The 16,100-nt window shown below is 28.1% G+C and overlaps 2 protein-coding genes across 3 annotated transcripts; one reads left to right on the top strand and one right to left on the bottom strand.

Annotated features, from left to right (window-relative positions):
- Positions 1–4,130: 4,130 nt before the first annotated feature.
- Positions 4,131–7,140, top strand: LOC118451045 (uncharacterized). 2 transcript variants are annotated; one of them, XM_035887168.2, is made up of 5 exons: positions 4,131–4,318; positions 4,861–5,059; positions 5,561–5,719; positions 6,192–6,404; positions 6,839–7,140. In XM_035887168.2, exons 1-5 carry the CDS (start codon positions 4,310–4,312, stop codon positions 6,943–6,945), a joined length of 687 nt encoding a protein of 228 aa, XP_035743061.1. In that variant the 5' UTR covers positions 4,131–4,309; the 3' UTR covers positions 6,946–7,140. The 2 variants fall into 2 exon arrangements, with proteins under 2 accessions (XP_035743061.1, XP_035743060.1); XM_035887167.2 differs by having other exon boundaries at positions 4,134–4,318; positions 4,858–5,059; positions 6,839–7,137.
- Positions 7,141–7,339: 199 nt separating this feature from the next.
- Positions 7,340–16,067, bottom strand: LOC118451043 (ATP-binding cassette sub-family A member 17). The gene is made up of 26 exons (XM_035887163.2): positions 15,801–16,067; positions 15,016–15,161; positions 14,533–14,947; positions 14,180–14,463; positions 13,933–14,091; positions 13,611–13,851; positions 13,364–13,531; positions 13,097–13,287; positions 12,803–12,967; positions 12,457–12,565; positions 12,189–12,343; positions 11,960–12,121; positions 11,810–11,881; positions 11,604–11,742; positions 11,278–11,512; positions 10,963–11,119; positions 10,667–10,880; positions 10,072–10,590; positions 9,872–9,997; positions 9,528–9,755; positions 9,170–9,439; positions 8,805–9,097; positions 8,572–8,719; positions 8,273–8,483; positions 7,980–8,193; positions 7,340–7,896 (listed from the first exon to the last, which is right to left on the bottom strand). The coding sequence occupies exons 3-26, from the start codon at positions 14,840–14,842 to the stop codon at positions 7,681–7,683; spliced, it is 4,986 nt and encodes a 1,661-aa protein (XP_035743056.1). The 5' UTR covers positions 14,843–14,947; positions 15,016–15,161; positions 15,801–16,067; the 3' UTR covers positions 7,340–7,680.
- Between the last annotated feature and the right edge of the window lie 33 nt (positions 16,068–16,100).

Here is a 16,100-nt window from a genome sequence, read left to right as displayed (position 1 = left end):
AAAAGGATCCTCGAAAGAGGATAGTTAATCTTTAATGTCACCTAAGAACTTTTGTTCCAGTCCACATTTGATTTAAGATAGAGACAATATTTCACAAAATATAATATTATTTTATAATTTGTATTTTACAACTTGTGATAAAAAAATTTGTTCAATTCGTTGCATTGTCCTAATCGATTAGCAACAATTCCTTCTCTTTTATTTTTTATAATATATTTCCATGGTCTCTCATCTTGTACTTTCATCCAGCATGTAATCCTTGTTGTCAGAGAATAGTTGCGTCAATACCAAAGCGTAAGAAATCATCCAGACCGCAGCTTTTTTCTTCTCTCTTTTTCTCTTTCTCTGTCTCGACCTCAGGCTGTCTGTTCGCGCTCTTTCGAAACGATTTGACTCAAGCGAGAGCAAGAACACAGGCGAAAAAAAGGGTTACCGAGTGGCAGGTTACAAGAGTCGGCATTGAGTTCAATCTGAATTTCGCAAGAAGAAGAGGAAAGAGAAGAAAAAAAATACAATAAAATTTAATTGACGCGTCGATCGATAAGTCGATCAAATTAAAAATTGAAAAAATCCGCCATTATTTCTTCATTTTCGAGCGCCATCTTTCAACTTCGTCGTCGTCGTTAACAGTTGCCATTACAGTTCCTTGTTCGATCGATCTTTATCATTAAAAATTATTCCTTTTTTGGTTAGGAACATGACCCATCTTATTTTCTATCACGATATTAGATTCTCGCGTAAGAAGAAGAGAAGAAGTAGTTCAAAGAATTCCCGGCGAACGAGAACCTAACCTCTGGCATAACACGAGCAGCAAGATAGATGAATGCGAGGATAGGAGCGCGCCAAAAGGGCTGGGTCTTCTCAAAGAATATATATCTGTGCTAGGTGACTCGATGATCCTTTTAGAAAGCAGCTCACTTGCTTTGTGAACCCCGTCTGAAGAGCTAGAATACTATATACTTACATACACATTGTTTCAAACGATCTTCTAGCATCCTATTATTGAGGACGAGACTCACGAGTGGCCCGATTTTTAATCAAGCCGTACCCGGTTTATTCAAATATCTCTTGATTCTTCCTTTCTAGATGTATATTGAAAGATACGTACGTATTTCTGTGTATGTATGTATATATGTATTTATATAGATTGTAGGAAATCATCTTTCTATTTAATCCTCTTTGAACCTCTTTGATCCTCTTTAACTTTGATTACTCAAATCGACGATCTTTCTGATGATTTCATTTCTTCCTGTGGTTGATTCAAATAGTTTCTTTTATAATGAATCTTAGGCTTATTAAAAAGTCTTGTTATCTTAATAGTTAATTATTTATATAAAGATTTGTACAATCGACGACACTTGATGCGATTTAATTTGTTTATATCTAAGACATTTGAATTTTTTATATTTATTGTTATCGTATGAATAACAAATATTTGATCTACACCGCAAAGTTTTGTTGCAGTTTAGTTTAGTTTTTATATGTATAAAACTAAGATGAATTTATAAAAGCTTCTACAAAGAAAGAAATTATGAACATTATTAATTTAAAGTAATCATAAACGGTATAAAAATTTCATTTTTATTTCACAAATGGCCAGAATTTTTGTCTAATTCTGTTTTAATATTATATTCTGCTATGTGTACCTAAATATTTTAAAATACTTTTATCAATATTTATGATTAAAATATACTGAAATTAAAACATAAAATTATTTAAAAACATAAATTTCAGATTTATAAGCTTAGAAAATCCTAACTTCTGAACTGAATTTAAAAATGGTGATAATCATTACTATATTCCAAAGAAAAAAGAAGTAAAAAGAAAAAATTCTTTTTCCAATTTTTAATTTGCTATATTCTCTATAAATAAAAAAAGGAGATAAAAAAGATCAAGAAAGTAAATCCTCAAACAAAAAAATCCATAAATATGCGCATAATTTCTGTATACGTGTATATATATATATATATATATGTAGCATAAAGACCAAGAATCGAAAATTTCACTTTAGGATTACGATCGAGTAGAAATCTCGAAGGTAAAATGCAGACTAGTTACTAGCTGTTATATCATCGAGCGCGTTGCTTTCAATCGCTATCTAAAGATGATCCTGTCAGGTGAAGTGACTGATTCCCGGTCACGTCATATAATTATCTATCTATATATATACTATCAATCATAGTATATGCATATGTAAAATAAAAAAAATATATAAATATATATAAATTTTAAAAAAAAAATACAATAAAATATACATATATACATACATACATATATACATACATATATATATATACGTGTGTGTGTGTGTATGAGATAATAGTATAAATATAAAATAAAAAAAAAATATATACGTGATAATATATCTATGTAGTATTAAGATATTTAAATACACAAACATGTGTATATGTATATATGTATATAGTGGAAGTCTAAAATAAAATGTAAATTAAACAAATTAGTATAAAAAAATTCAGTAAAAACAAAAAGAAACATTTTACCATTTTTTTTTAATCAAACGATCTCTTATATATCAATGACATATTGAATAACATATCATCATATCACAATAAAAAATTGTTTCTTAACAAACAAATATATATCTTAATACTTCTAAACTAAATAAAAAAGTGAATAATGTACCCGTATACCAAACAAAGTATATAAAGTCAAGGTTTTATTTTTCCTCTTTGTCCCGCCATCTTAATACCGATCTACCATACACAACTTCCGTGAGAAATAATAACGAGGCAATGAAATGATAATTGCTCAATGAGAAAGAAGAAACGATTTTTCATTTCCCTAGAGTTGAACCTCGTAGATACTTCGATAAAATATGAAATTCTTGTAAGAAAATCTGTGAGGCCCGAATAGCTATGACGTTGACGATGATCTAGCAGCGCGTTAAAATCGTCAACTGACCAAATAAGGAAAGATGGTGTTGTACCAATAAGAATAAAAGAATCATCATCAGCAGCAAAAAAAGAAGAAGAAGAAGAAATCAAAATAGAAGAGATGTATTCGTTCCTTTTACACATTTACAAAGAGAAAGATTTCTAAGAGTAAGTTTAATGAGCTAAAGACGGAATAGGTTTGATCTAAAGACAGAAAGTCGATTATTGGAGGAAAGAAGCGATTGAGAGTAGCGTGGGTACCGTGACTTGAGAGATCAGAGGAAGAAAAAAGAGAAAAAAGAAAATAAAAGAAAGAGAGAGAGAGAGAGAGAGAAAGAGAGCAAGAAAAAGAAAGATAGAAAGAGACAGAAAGATAGAGAGGTTTGATCATTAAAAGAAGAAGAAGAGAATTTACGTCCCGATCAGTAATATACTAGACGATTTGGAGCGCGTTCTCTTCTAATACGTAGACGACGCATTACACGCACCATCTTTCTCTTTTTCTCTTTCCCTCACCCTTCTCTCTTTCTCTTTCTCTCTCTCTTTCTAGAAACAGAAAGATGTGCAACGCATCTCTTACGTAATAAGCAAGATATCTCAACAGAGAGTCGGTTGCAGGAATCGACGTGCGTTGGTTGCTTGCTTGCTTGCTCTCTATAAGCCGCGGATAGGATGATGATGATGCGACCCCAGTCGTAATATCCAACGAAGAAAGACCGATATAATTACAAGGAGGTACACGACTGTATAATATGAGTAAAATGTCTCTCGTATTTCTTCGACACCGCATCGTGATCCTTTCTTCTTTCTTAGCTACTACTACCATATTTTTTTCGTTTTCCATTTTTTTACGTGGTTGTCGTCTTTCTCTCTCTCTTTCTTTCTCTATAATGGTATAGAGTCAGTCAGTTACATTTATACCGGGTTAATTGATGCATTCTCATAACGATCGTTCGACCTTCAGATTCGTCGAGAGATGCCCGCCGATCTGTATCATCCGACTTGCGCAACTACCCTCTCATCTATTTCTCTCTCTCTTTCTTTTACACATAGAAACGTTCATTTTCTCCTACTCTGTCTCTCTCCGTTCACCGAAGACATATTCATTTTCTATCTCTCTCTTACTGGAGAACGCACACGAGGACTCCTGTTGGCGAACTTCATCAGGGTGTTCTTCTTCTTGTTCATCAGGCCACAGTCATAAGCCCTCCTCTTCGATTTGGTGGGAGGAAGACGATCCATCCTTGGTGAAGTATATAAGAACGCTTGATTCGACCTGAATCTGTACAGAGCAATTATCGCCATCGTTTCGCGATACATCATCTCTCGTCATCTAGTGTTCGAAAACGTTGCTCCTGTAGGACTCAACTTCGCGAGGAACCTAAGGGATTAACAAGGATCCAGCTGGCAGCGACATGAGACCGGTAGAAATATACTCTCCTCATCATCATCATCATCGTCATCGTCGTCGTCGTCGTTGTTGTTGCTGTTTTTTTTCCAAATTTCTTTCTAGTGTTTTGTCTCGCGAGATCAGTGTTATCATTCGTTATACTTTTTTTTGTCTTCATATATTATTCTCTATCTTTGATTTTGTTTTTCATCAACTGAAACTTGGAAGTGATCTTAAGAATCGTTTGGTGTATCTTGAATGAAAATTTCTATCTGACTGACGAACTTTATTCAATAATATCGGCCATTAAAAGATTCTATTTTGTTTCTTATACAGATCAGACTTTTCTATAAATTCTAAATAACAATGTTAATAATTTATAAATTATTTGAAGACAAATTTTGTATTGCAAAATATTTATAAATTATTTATGAATTATTTGGAGATAAAATTTTTATTATAGTATGAAAATATTAAAATTTTTCTATTTAATAATGAATCTAATATTATATATATATTTTTTTTAAATATAAAAGTAAGTTTGTAGAGATATGAGAAAACTTGAATTTTCAGCAGCTCGTCGTGACGTTGCTTGCCTTAGCAAGTGTGTGTTACGCAGCACGTTTGGAGAACACGTATCTTCCACCCGGTAGCGCAGGAACTGCAGGTGGAGCAGGATTTATCAAGGCGCCAAACAGGGGCGGTGGTAGTCCTGGTGGTCCTGGTAGACCAGGTAGTTTTACTGGCAGAGGTGATGGTAGTTATCAACTTGGAAGTAAGTTATTTTAAAACTATCCTAATTTTCTACTACAAATAATAAAAACTGAAAGTATTTGTTACAAAATATTTCAAAAGTTTAATACTAAGATATAAATATATCTCAATTTTTTTTCCAAAAATAATATTTGAAATGCTCGATCTATAGACCAAGTTCGAAATTTAAATTTTTAAATAAATATTCGTAAAAGATCTAATAGATATTTTTTGATACCTAAGTTTGAAATATTTAAAAAAAAATAAAATTTTTAAGTTAAAATTTAATTTATTTTTTTCTTGCAAAATATTTAACAAATTCAAAACTTAGGTACAAACATATCTCAATGGTTGATAAAAAATCTATAAAATTCAGATTTTCAAATAAATATTGAAAAGAAAAAATAATTTAATAGATATTTATATCTAAAATCAAAGGATTTCAAAAAATTCACATAAAATTTAAAGATATAGGGAATCGTTTCTGATCTTCTTGCAAAACACAAAATATCTAATATTTTAGGTAGTAGTGGAGTTAGACCAGGTGATGGAGTCAGACCAGGAGGTGGAGCAGATATACCGATCATTTCGTTCAATAACGAAAACGGCGGAGATGGCAATTATCAGTTCAGTTATGAAACAGGAAACGGTATTAGTGCGCAGGAAACGGGTCAGTTGCAAGGTAAGCTATCGTCCAAATACACATAGACACATACACATACATATACATTCTTCATTTCTCAATTTCAATCCTTGTCTTTCCTTTCCTATTACTGTTGTTTTTTAAAGTGTTGCGTTACATTTTTGACATTGGCCTCGAACATCATTGTTTCGTTTCGATTAGTAAATAGCCGTGATCGATGAAAGATAGTCTTGGAAAATGATGAAAATACTAGATAACATATCCTCTAGAAGAGAGTCAGGATATACATAATGATATAGATGACTATGAAAATGATTTGAAGATGATCAAAACTGACATTTTTGTAGTAAACTTAATCATTGAAAAATCCTATTAATTCAAATATCTAAGTTTTTGAAATCATTCCTAATCATTATTATAAGGGTCTACTTAACACGAGCAAATTAAAACATATCTGACTCTATCAAATTGTATAATTACCAGCAATTATTCAATTCTTTTTCATTTTTAGGAGAATCTGAAGCAGTAAGTGGCTCGTTTTCTTACACTGGGCCTGATGGTGTCCAATATTCGATCACTTACACTGCCGATGAAGAAGGCTTCCATCCACAGGGTGCCCATCTTCCAACACCTCCTCCTATTCCACCAGAAATTCAGCGAGGTGTTGAACTTTCACTTGCAGCTGAAGCAAGAGGAGAAAATCAGGATGGTGGTGGCTACGGTGGTATGTTTACTTTCTTTTATATATTAGGGGGACCGGAAAGTAATGTCGTTTCTGCGCATGTCGATATTTGATTGTGATTAAAAATAAAAACTTGTTAAAAATTTATTCGTTTGAATTTAATTTAAGAAAGCGATATTACTTTCCGGTCTACCTAATATAATTTATTTATTTGACATATATATATGCTTTATTTTTAATATTTTAAATAAATTTTATTTTATTTTAATTAAAAAAATATACTCTAATATACTAAATATACTCTTTATAGTATACTATAATAAATATATATAAGTTATAAATTCTATTATAGTTTTTGAATATAGATACAATACTTAAATAACTTATTCTCATATGATTTACTTACTTTTAAAATACTACGTTTTTAAAGACGATAGATATTTTCAAAAATACTTACAAAATTTGTATTTCAATAGATGGAAATCATGGAGGAAGAGGAGGTGGTAATCGTGGTGGTTCTTATCAAGGTCCGAATTCTTATCAAACAAGTTCAGGTGTTGGTACTGGTGGGTATCAATACTGAACATCACGTTCGTGAAAATACGACGATAACGACGAAATGATGTCCGCTAATATACTCGTTTTATTGCAACGATTGCATTCTTAAGCGGATCTATGTATATAAAATTTATCGTTCATGGTAGTAGACACACAATCCTTAATTTTTTTTCTATTTTTTTTTATTTATACAGAATCTCTATTTTTCTATAACATTCTTAGTATTATACAATTGCTTTGTTCGAAAACCATAGTGAATCAGATACACTATATAATTTGCATTTCTTTATTTTTTTTTACGAATTCGTGAACTTTACCATAATAATCGTAAACTGTTTTATAAAGATACACACACAGACACATATATCTTAATGTTATAATTTCTGGAATATGAATCATTACAGCTACATCTATATTATTGATAAATCATTATTGTGAAATACTATATCATACTGGTATATAAGTTTTTTGATCAAATGTTAATGAATCTTTGTTTAAGATTAAACAAATATATATATATACACACATACAAATAAACACATATTTATTATGTACACCTGTTTTGTTTAAATAAACAGAATGTCTGTCTCTGTCCACAATAATAAATGTGCCGTAATTGTAAATGTATCCATGTTCGTAATTAACTTTTTTGTGCTTTTAAACATATTCTCACGATGAACAAAAAATAACATGAGCAATAGATAAACATTTATGATATACAATGTATTTATAATACCTATGTATAATAATTAAACCGCGATTATTCGTTATTTGGTTGATTAGCGCTATGTCTTGGTGAATAATCATAATTAGGCATATTTATGCCTCTTGCAAATTGAATAAATAATTGTTCGAGCGTCGCCGATAGTACAGAATAATCTTGTATACATTCGAATCTATTCTTCAAATCGTTTACAGTACTATACATTTTTGTCCAAGTCGTTTTAGGATCTGTCACATGGTAGGCAATCAATCCCTAAAAAAGAAAATAATGTTTAATATGAAAGTCATTTAAAAATCATGAAAATTAATCAATACTTCTTTTATTGATATAATTACCAAATTTTCATCTCTAATTTCACAATTTAGAGAAGATTCAATAGTATTCTTTATAATCGTAATATCTTCTTCTGATCGGCTTGGATCTAATTTAATATGAATGTCGTAACCGACACCAAATCTTTGTTTAAGTTCTTGACTTGCTCCAATACAAACCAATTGTCCTTGTACCATTATGACTAATCGATTACATAAAGCTTCGCATTCTTCCATACTAATGTAATAAACATTTATTTATATCGGAAAAATGTTTATGTTATGAAATAATTTTATAATTGAAGATGAAAAAATACCTATGAGACGTAAGTATGAAAGCTTGTCCTCTAGCTTGACAAGATTGTAGTACAGACCACAATGATCTTCTAGCCGCTGGATCGACTCCTGTTGTAGGTTCATCTAACAGAACAAGTGTAGGATTGCCAATTAAAGCTATCGCTATGTTTAAACGTCTTTTATTACCACCACTGTACGTTTCACTTGGCTGCGACATACATGCTTTTAAATCTGAAAGCATTATACAAATTCAAGATTATAATGATGAATATAACAAAAATGAAAAGTAAAAAATAATAAAAATATATTTTTATCTTACTCAATCTATTTATCCATTTATTAACTTCCAAATCTACTTTTTCTGGTGGTATACCTCGAAGTTTTGCGAACAATCTTAAATGATCAAACGCATTCAAGGAATTGATCAATGCATTTGTTTGTGGACAATATCCCATTTCTGCTAAGTACTAAAAATGGAATTTTTTTCTTTTAGAAAACACAAATGAGAGAAAAGATGAGTCATAATCATATGTATAACATATATTTAATTACAGCTTTGCGATTGGAATAGATTTCCGCCCCTTTTAAGTACATGGTACCACTATTAGGTATTTCTTCTCCAGTTAACATTCTAAACGTAGTACTTTTTCCAGCTCCATTTACTCCAAGCAATCCAAAACACTCATGCTGCTTCACTCGAAAATTGACTTCCTTTACGGCCACTAGTTTTCCATAATATTTACTTAATTCATAAACTAAGAATAAACTGTCTTCTTCTTTAGAAGTTTGTGTGTCGTTAGTTGAATTTCCATTGACATTATTATGATCTATGCTGTTCCTTTTATCTGTATAATACATACCTTTTAATAAATATATTTCTCTACTTAAATATTAATATTATCGTAGTAGTATCTTACTCTGACTAGTAATTTTGCTAATCTCTAATGTTACCGCATGTTTTTCCCTTTTCACTTCTTCGTCTATCTTATCATTTGGTTGTAATGACGAGCTACGTATTTTGGTAAATAATCTTGTAAAAAACTTCTCTTCCAGCATAATAAGAATAGCAAAATATATCACAGGTGTTAAAGATAAATATAGAATATTTTCCTCTAAATTAATGTCATTTTTAAAATTCTCAAAATATGACATAGGCTTATTACAAACTCCATTTACACAATCCATTGCTATAATAAATAGAAAAGTATAGTAAAATTCATTAAAATTTATAACTAGTATTTATTTTATATTTTTTTATAAATAATATATTCTTACTACAACACTGATTCAAATATACTGATCCTGTATCACACAAAGTTTGTAAAATTTTACTTGGGAAACGACGGCATTTTGCATTTGTTACAGCCACAGTAAAGAAAGATAATTGTCCGTGGAAGAAACTTACATAAGGAATAAAACGGAATAATCGTTTTTGAAACGAATGCAATACTTTTAAATTCTCGAAACTTTGTATTACTTTATGTAGCAAATATTGTATGAAAACTGAAATTTAAAATGATTTTAATATTGTCAAACTTGAAATTGTGTTAAGTTGTGCAATTGTGTTAAAATGGCTTTCATATTATCAAACTTGTGTGTATTCGTTTTCTTTTTCTTACCAATTCCACTGGGTGTAATACTTAAAATAGTTATTACAGTACTTCTCGATTTGTTTATAAAACTAAATATATATGTTATCAATAGACCATTTATACCAAAGAGTAATAATATTAGCATCGTTATTACTGTGAATTATAAAATATTATATTAGTACTATAATATAATTTTCTTACATAGAAATTTAGAAAATTATACTTACGTATTTCTGTTACATGATATAAGCGTATGTCTAATATAATATCCATTACATAAAATCCTAATGTAATGATACATACAGACATCGTGTAAATTAGAAAATCAAAAGAAAATATAGTGAGCCAGTATAATACAGATGAGACTCCAGTCATTCGTTGTAACTGTTTAACTTTAGTAGATGTTTCTTGTAATGGATGAATAACAAAAAGTGCAAGAGTAGGAAAGAAGAAGGAACAAAATATTAACACTCGTGAAAATGCTTCCATTTCAGGAATCATTTGGTTAGAATAAGAAAACATATCTGGTAATTCTTGCCTAGATATTTCAATGGAATATTTCTTGCTTGTTAGATTTCTAATAATGGTATTTGACAAAATATTCATCGTTAGAGGTATACTATGCATCATTGTCCCAGAATAAAATCCATTTGCAGAAGTTTCATTTTCTGTATTATTAAATTCAGCAGAAACAATGACATAATTACGATATTCTGCTATATTCTCTTTACCATATGCTAATAATTCTGTAAAAAAAAAAAAGAAAAAAATAGTCTCATATAAATTAATACATTTTTATCTAGATACTAATATTGTGTTTACCTTCTGTAACACTTCTGTTTGTAACATTAATTGCAATTCCCTTAAAGTTCTTTATTTCTTCATTATATATCTCACCATATTTGGGAATATCAGAAGAATAAAATGCCTTGGGATTTTTGTACATGTTGAGTGTTAAAGGTATTATGTCTAATGATTGAGCAGGGGTTTTGTAGCTTAGAGCCATAAATAAAATAGAAATCAAAGGTAGAAATAGCTAAAAAATATATTATTAAATAAAATAATATTTTTATAAAGTGATTTAGTATATTATATAATAAAATTAATGAAATCCTTACGATTACTAATAAGAAGCCTGCATTTTTTCTAGTATATATTATTTTTTTATTAAACAATCCCAACATTGTTTGTATAGTTAGTTGCCATCCTTGTAGTTTCTGTATAGGTGTACAAAGATCTGTGAGATATTTCCCATTATCATCTCTTTTTATAATCCTAAATAAAATAAAAGATAAGGAATTAGACAAATACAGATGAATAACCCAATAGATATACACACACACACACACATATATTAAATATATATTAATATTAAATATATATTAAATATATTTAATTATATGATAAAATAATATATCTGAAAAGAAATTTACTTTAAAAATACTTGTTCCAATGTAATCAAAGATACATTAATTCCTGTTACGCCTAATGTTGTTTTCTGATTTTCAATCCGATCTAACGAAAGTGGTAAATCCTCTGTATATGGAACACTTAGAACTATTTTTTCCTTTTCTAAAGTAACTTGTGACCTTAAATCAAACTTGTTTATTACTTTCTCTGGATCACACCATGATTTAGTGGATAATACAACTTCTATATGTCCATGACCTATAAAAATAATAACAATGTTTTTGTTTACAATTCAAATATTTACCATTAAAAATAAAATCAAAAGTAATAAACGAAAATGAACAATTACCATATTGTTTCTTCAAAAACATTGCTGTGCCATAACTCTTTAAAAGACCGCCATGTATTATCGCAATTCTATCGCCAAGTATATCTGCTTCTTCCATATTATGCGTACTAATTATTATTGTCTTTTGACCTCTCATTTTCTATAAGAAGATGATAAACAATAATCATAATGATACAATAAAAAAATACTTATATACATACACTTACTAATATTATATCCCATGTATCTCTTCTGCTCTCAGGATCCATACCCGATGTTGGTTCATCCAAAATTAAAGTCTGTATAAATAATTGAAATTATAATATAAAGAGGAAAACCTTAGATTTTTTACATAAAGAAAACAAAAAAATACATACACTGGCATCACCAATGAGTGCCATTCCAAGACAGATGCGTCTTTTCTGACCACCAGACAATTTGCTGGGAAGATAATTTCGTTTCTCCGTTATTTGTAATTTTACAAGCAAATTCTCGACGTCACGTTTGATTTGTTGTCGTGTTTTGGCCTTATTTTTTAACTATAATAACACATTTATATCTTAAATATTTTTGTATGCATTTTTTAAATATATATAACGTGCTTACCAAACCAAAGAACTCAATCTGCTCGAACACATTTAAATCCGGAAAAAGCATGTTTTCTTGTGGACAAAGACCTAAATCGTTTCTGATCTCATCTAAATTATGTTTCAAATTTTTCCCATTTATAAAAACTTTCCCTTCTGTCTCGGTTATCACACCTATTAATTATACAAAGAAATTGCAAAATTATATTTTATTTTTATTATTAAAATATATCAGATTATAATAGTAATTGTTTATATATTTTATTTATTAAGTATCACCAATTAACCTGTTATTATAGACATAAGAGTAGTTTTTCCAGCACCATTGTGTCCTAATAATGCAGTTATTTGTCCTTTGTAGAAATCCACAGATATTCCTTTTAATGCATGTACCATCTGATATAATTCAATGTCATAATGAGTCTTTATATATTCATATATATATATATATATGTATGTATGTATATATGTATATGTATATATGTATATATATATATGTATATATGTATATATGTGTATGTATATATGTATATATATATATATATATATATATATATATGTATGTATATATACACATATATATATACATACATAATTGTATATGTAATTAAAAGAAAAAAATAAAAAGCTTACCGATTTTCGTAATAATCCAGTGCTATAACTTTTTTTAAGACCACGAATTTGAATACCAGGAATAAATGCACCTTTAGAAACTGCTTCAAAATCTTCACCTTCTAATTGATCATAATTATAATCTTTTGCTTCTTCATCTAAAGATACTTTATTTGTTCTCATGCACTAAAAAATCATTTTACATTTAATATATTTCATAACTTGATTATATATTTAATATACTATTATTTTATATAATAATTATAAATATATTAATTATAAATATATAATAATTTTTTTTCTCTATCACTTTACCTGTAGAAAATATAATGGATGTTTCTTTACACCATATTTTCCTGGTCGTATGTTATTAATATAAACGGCCATAATAAAATGAATTATAATTCCCAAAATTGAAAATATAAATATAAATCCTGTACTTCCTGTAATATTATATCGAGATGATTCGCTAGGTATAAAGATATTACTCCATTGAATTCCAATTACTAAAAAGTATAAAAATATATAATTAATATAATTTCTCCATTATGCTGTGTTAAGAATATTAAATTTAATACATACATTGTGTTTCATATGTATTTACTTCTTCGAATAGTCTGGATAGTAACAGGTTTGGTAAAATTACACCAAGATATGGTATAATGCAAAACAAATTTTCTCGCATCAAATTTTCATAAAGAGAAGATGAAGCAGTGTATATAATTGACAAAATAATAATCACAAAAACAGCTGCAAAAATTATTACCATTACAAAACATATATATCCTGTATAATGTCATTTCACATATAATAAAATATAAAAACTTACGTTTTGAAAAGTATGCAGCAATATGCATACCAAATGATATAAGATGAACAATATGTACAGTCATTAATATCCAAAATAAGAATGCATTACTATAATACAGGTACGGATTTACACGGGTAGAGAATGTGTTTTTAAATAATACTATTAATGGTATCACATACAGAATACTGAATAAACAGCCAGTGGTAAGCCAGCTTAATAGATTTTGATATAATTTCACACCGTTCATTGCCATTAAAGTCTGAAAATAAAAGGACAACTTTTGTTTATAATAAGAAAATATAAATGTCAAAACATTATATAATTAAAAACGAGTACTAACATTAACGCCAATAAATTTTTCTTTGACTGCATAACTAGTTTCTATGCATAATGGTATCAGAAAAATTGCCACAGCAAATACAGAAATTAATTGCCGCAACGTTGTATCCATCATATTTGTTTTAACATATGGTGGATATGGCATTCTTTGTATGTGAATCTGTTAAATAATTATTATAAACTAAATAATTTAAATTAGCTTATACTAATAATATATTATATTAAAAATAAATGAAATATCTAATTACCTTTGGCATAATTGAAACATTCTCAACATTTTTCATAAAAGAATCATCAAGACACATTTGTAGCTGTACAAATGGAACTGATTCAAGATATCTGTCCTCTGATATAGAATAACTCATATCTGTATATAATTCAGAAGAGATTTGAGTAGAATGTCTTATTTTATACTTAAAATGTTCTTGCCTTTGATCAATAACTATTGCTAGGAATTCATGTAATGGTTCTTTAATTCGTTCAATCAAATAAGTTTCAAGCATTTGTTCTTCGGTTGCAAATCCAATAAACTCTAAAAAATGAATATTAGTACATTATCTAAAATAATATCATAACAAAATATACAATAATACATGCTTACTTTCATGTTTTAAACATTTTGTTGTTAAATCCATCAATTTTGTTGTAGATGTATCATTTGGCACAAAATATATTGTAGTTAAACTTCTCTTAATCAAATTTAATAAATTATCTTTACTTTGTAAGGGATAATAAGTATCCGTTATAACGACTTTTGGTGGTATTGAATTAAAATCTCTTCCAACTTGTATTAACGCAAATACTAATACAGGCAACAGAACTTGAAGGAATAACGTTAATTTCCAATGTCTTAATCGTACTAAGAAATTTTTATATAACAATAAACCAAATACTCTGCACCATTCTTTCATTTTTTTTAGTATTAATGTAAATACACTGTTAAATATGTAGATAATTTTTTGTTCTTTTACAAATTTCAGTTACTATAGGTATAGACGGATAAAATTATAGACTATCTGCAATATAAAGTTTATGAAGGTAAACAGAATAATTTATATGTATTGACTTGTAAATCCATACTAACTTTTTTCAAGCATCTAATGTGAATCAACAATATGAGCTTATACCGACTATAAATCAAGGTAATCAAGGTAATATGATCGACAGTTTGTAGTTTTTATCTTCTTTCATTTTGTGTTAATCTTATTTATAAATTATCCAAATATTCACCTAAAATAATCATATTTCTTATATATGTAACAATATATAGTTGTTAACATATAATAAAATTCTAAACTTAAAAAATCATAAGACTATCTACAGATTATATACATTTGATTTTAATAAATAAAAAATATAGGAAAAATGTATAAATATAATAGAAAGGAGAAAACATATTTAATTTTATCTGATTTATAAATTAATATTAATAGCAATTAATCCAAAAGCCAATACTACATCATCCTTTGTAAAAAATATTTGTACGAAATAAATATTCTTTAAATTACATATTAAATTTGAGACTATCTTGGCATTTAAATATAATATATACATAAATATTTAAACTATAATATAAAAATACATTTATAAAGTATGATATTTACTTCCCGTTACCTAAAATATTTTTTATGTAAAACTTGTTAAACTACAAGAATAATTATGTCAAGTATAATTATGAATTTAATAATATAATGTATAAATTATGTACTTACAATAATATAAATAAAAATGGGTTACATCAATGATAAAAAATTGATTAATATTGATTTTATTGATTAAAATTGATTAAAATTGAATTTAATTATAAATATTAATATGATATTACATTACATATACAAGTTGATATTGATTAATACTGGAAAATATTACCATGGATGCGTACGCAGGATTAAGTAGAATTGAAAACACACAGAATGAACACTTACTAAAGCACAATAAAAATGCAGCTTTTATAATAAAAAATAATAATATATAAAAAAATTCAGAAATGATACATAAAAGCTTAACTGATTATTTTTCATATTGAATATTATTAATCGAAAGATTTTTATCTAAAAACACGATAGAAAGACAGACACGATAAAAAGTCATAACAAACCGTTGTAAAAATAACGTATCGTACGTTATCACACGTTACATTATATCAAAATAACCTTTGTTCGGTATTGT

The sequence above is a fragment of the Vespa mandarinia genome, chromosome 9 (genome assembly GCF_050613455.1).
Source record: "Vespa mandarinia isolate Hongniang chromosome 9, ASM5061345v1, whole genome shotgun sequence".
Lineage (NCBI taxonomy): Eukaryota > Metazoa > Arthropoda > Insecta > Hymenoptera > Vespidae > Vespa > Vespa mandarinia.
This window is presented reverse-complemented; position numbering and strand designations above follow the sequence as displayed.

Coding starts and splice junctions, on each gene's coding strand:
- LOC118451045 (XM_035887167.2), top strand. Junction 5,060..5,560: donor TGGTAGTTATCAACTTGGAA/GTAAGTTATTTT, acceptor CTAATATTTTAG/GTAGTAGTGGAGTTAGACCA. Junction 6,405..6,838: donor GGATGGTGGTGGCTACGGTG/GTATGTTTACTT, acceptor GTATTTCAATAG/ATGGAAATCATGGAGGAAGA.
- LOC118451043 (XM_035887163.2), bottom strand. CDS start 14,842: ATGAAAGAATGGTGCAGAGTATTTGGTTTATTGTTATATAAAAATTTC. Junction 14,092..14,179: donor ATGTTTCAATTATGCCAAAG/GTAATTAGATAT, acceptor ATTATTTAACAG/ATTCACATACAAAGAATGCC. Junction 13,852..13,932: donor AAAAATTTATTGGCGTTAAT/GTTAGTACTCGT, acceptor TTTTATTTTCAG/ACTTTAATGGCAATGAACGG.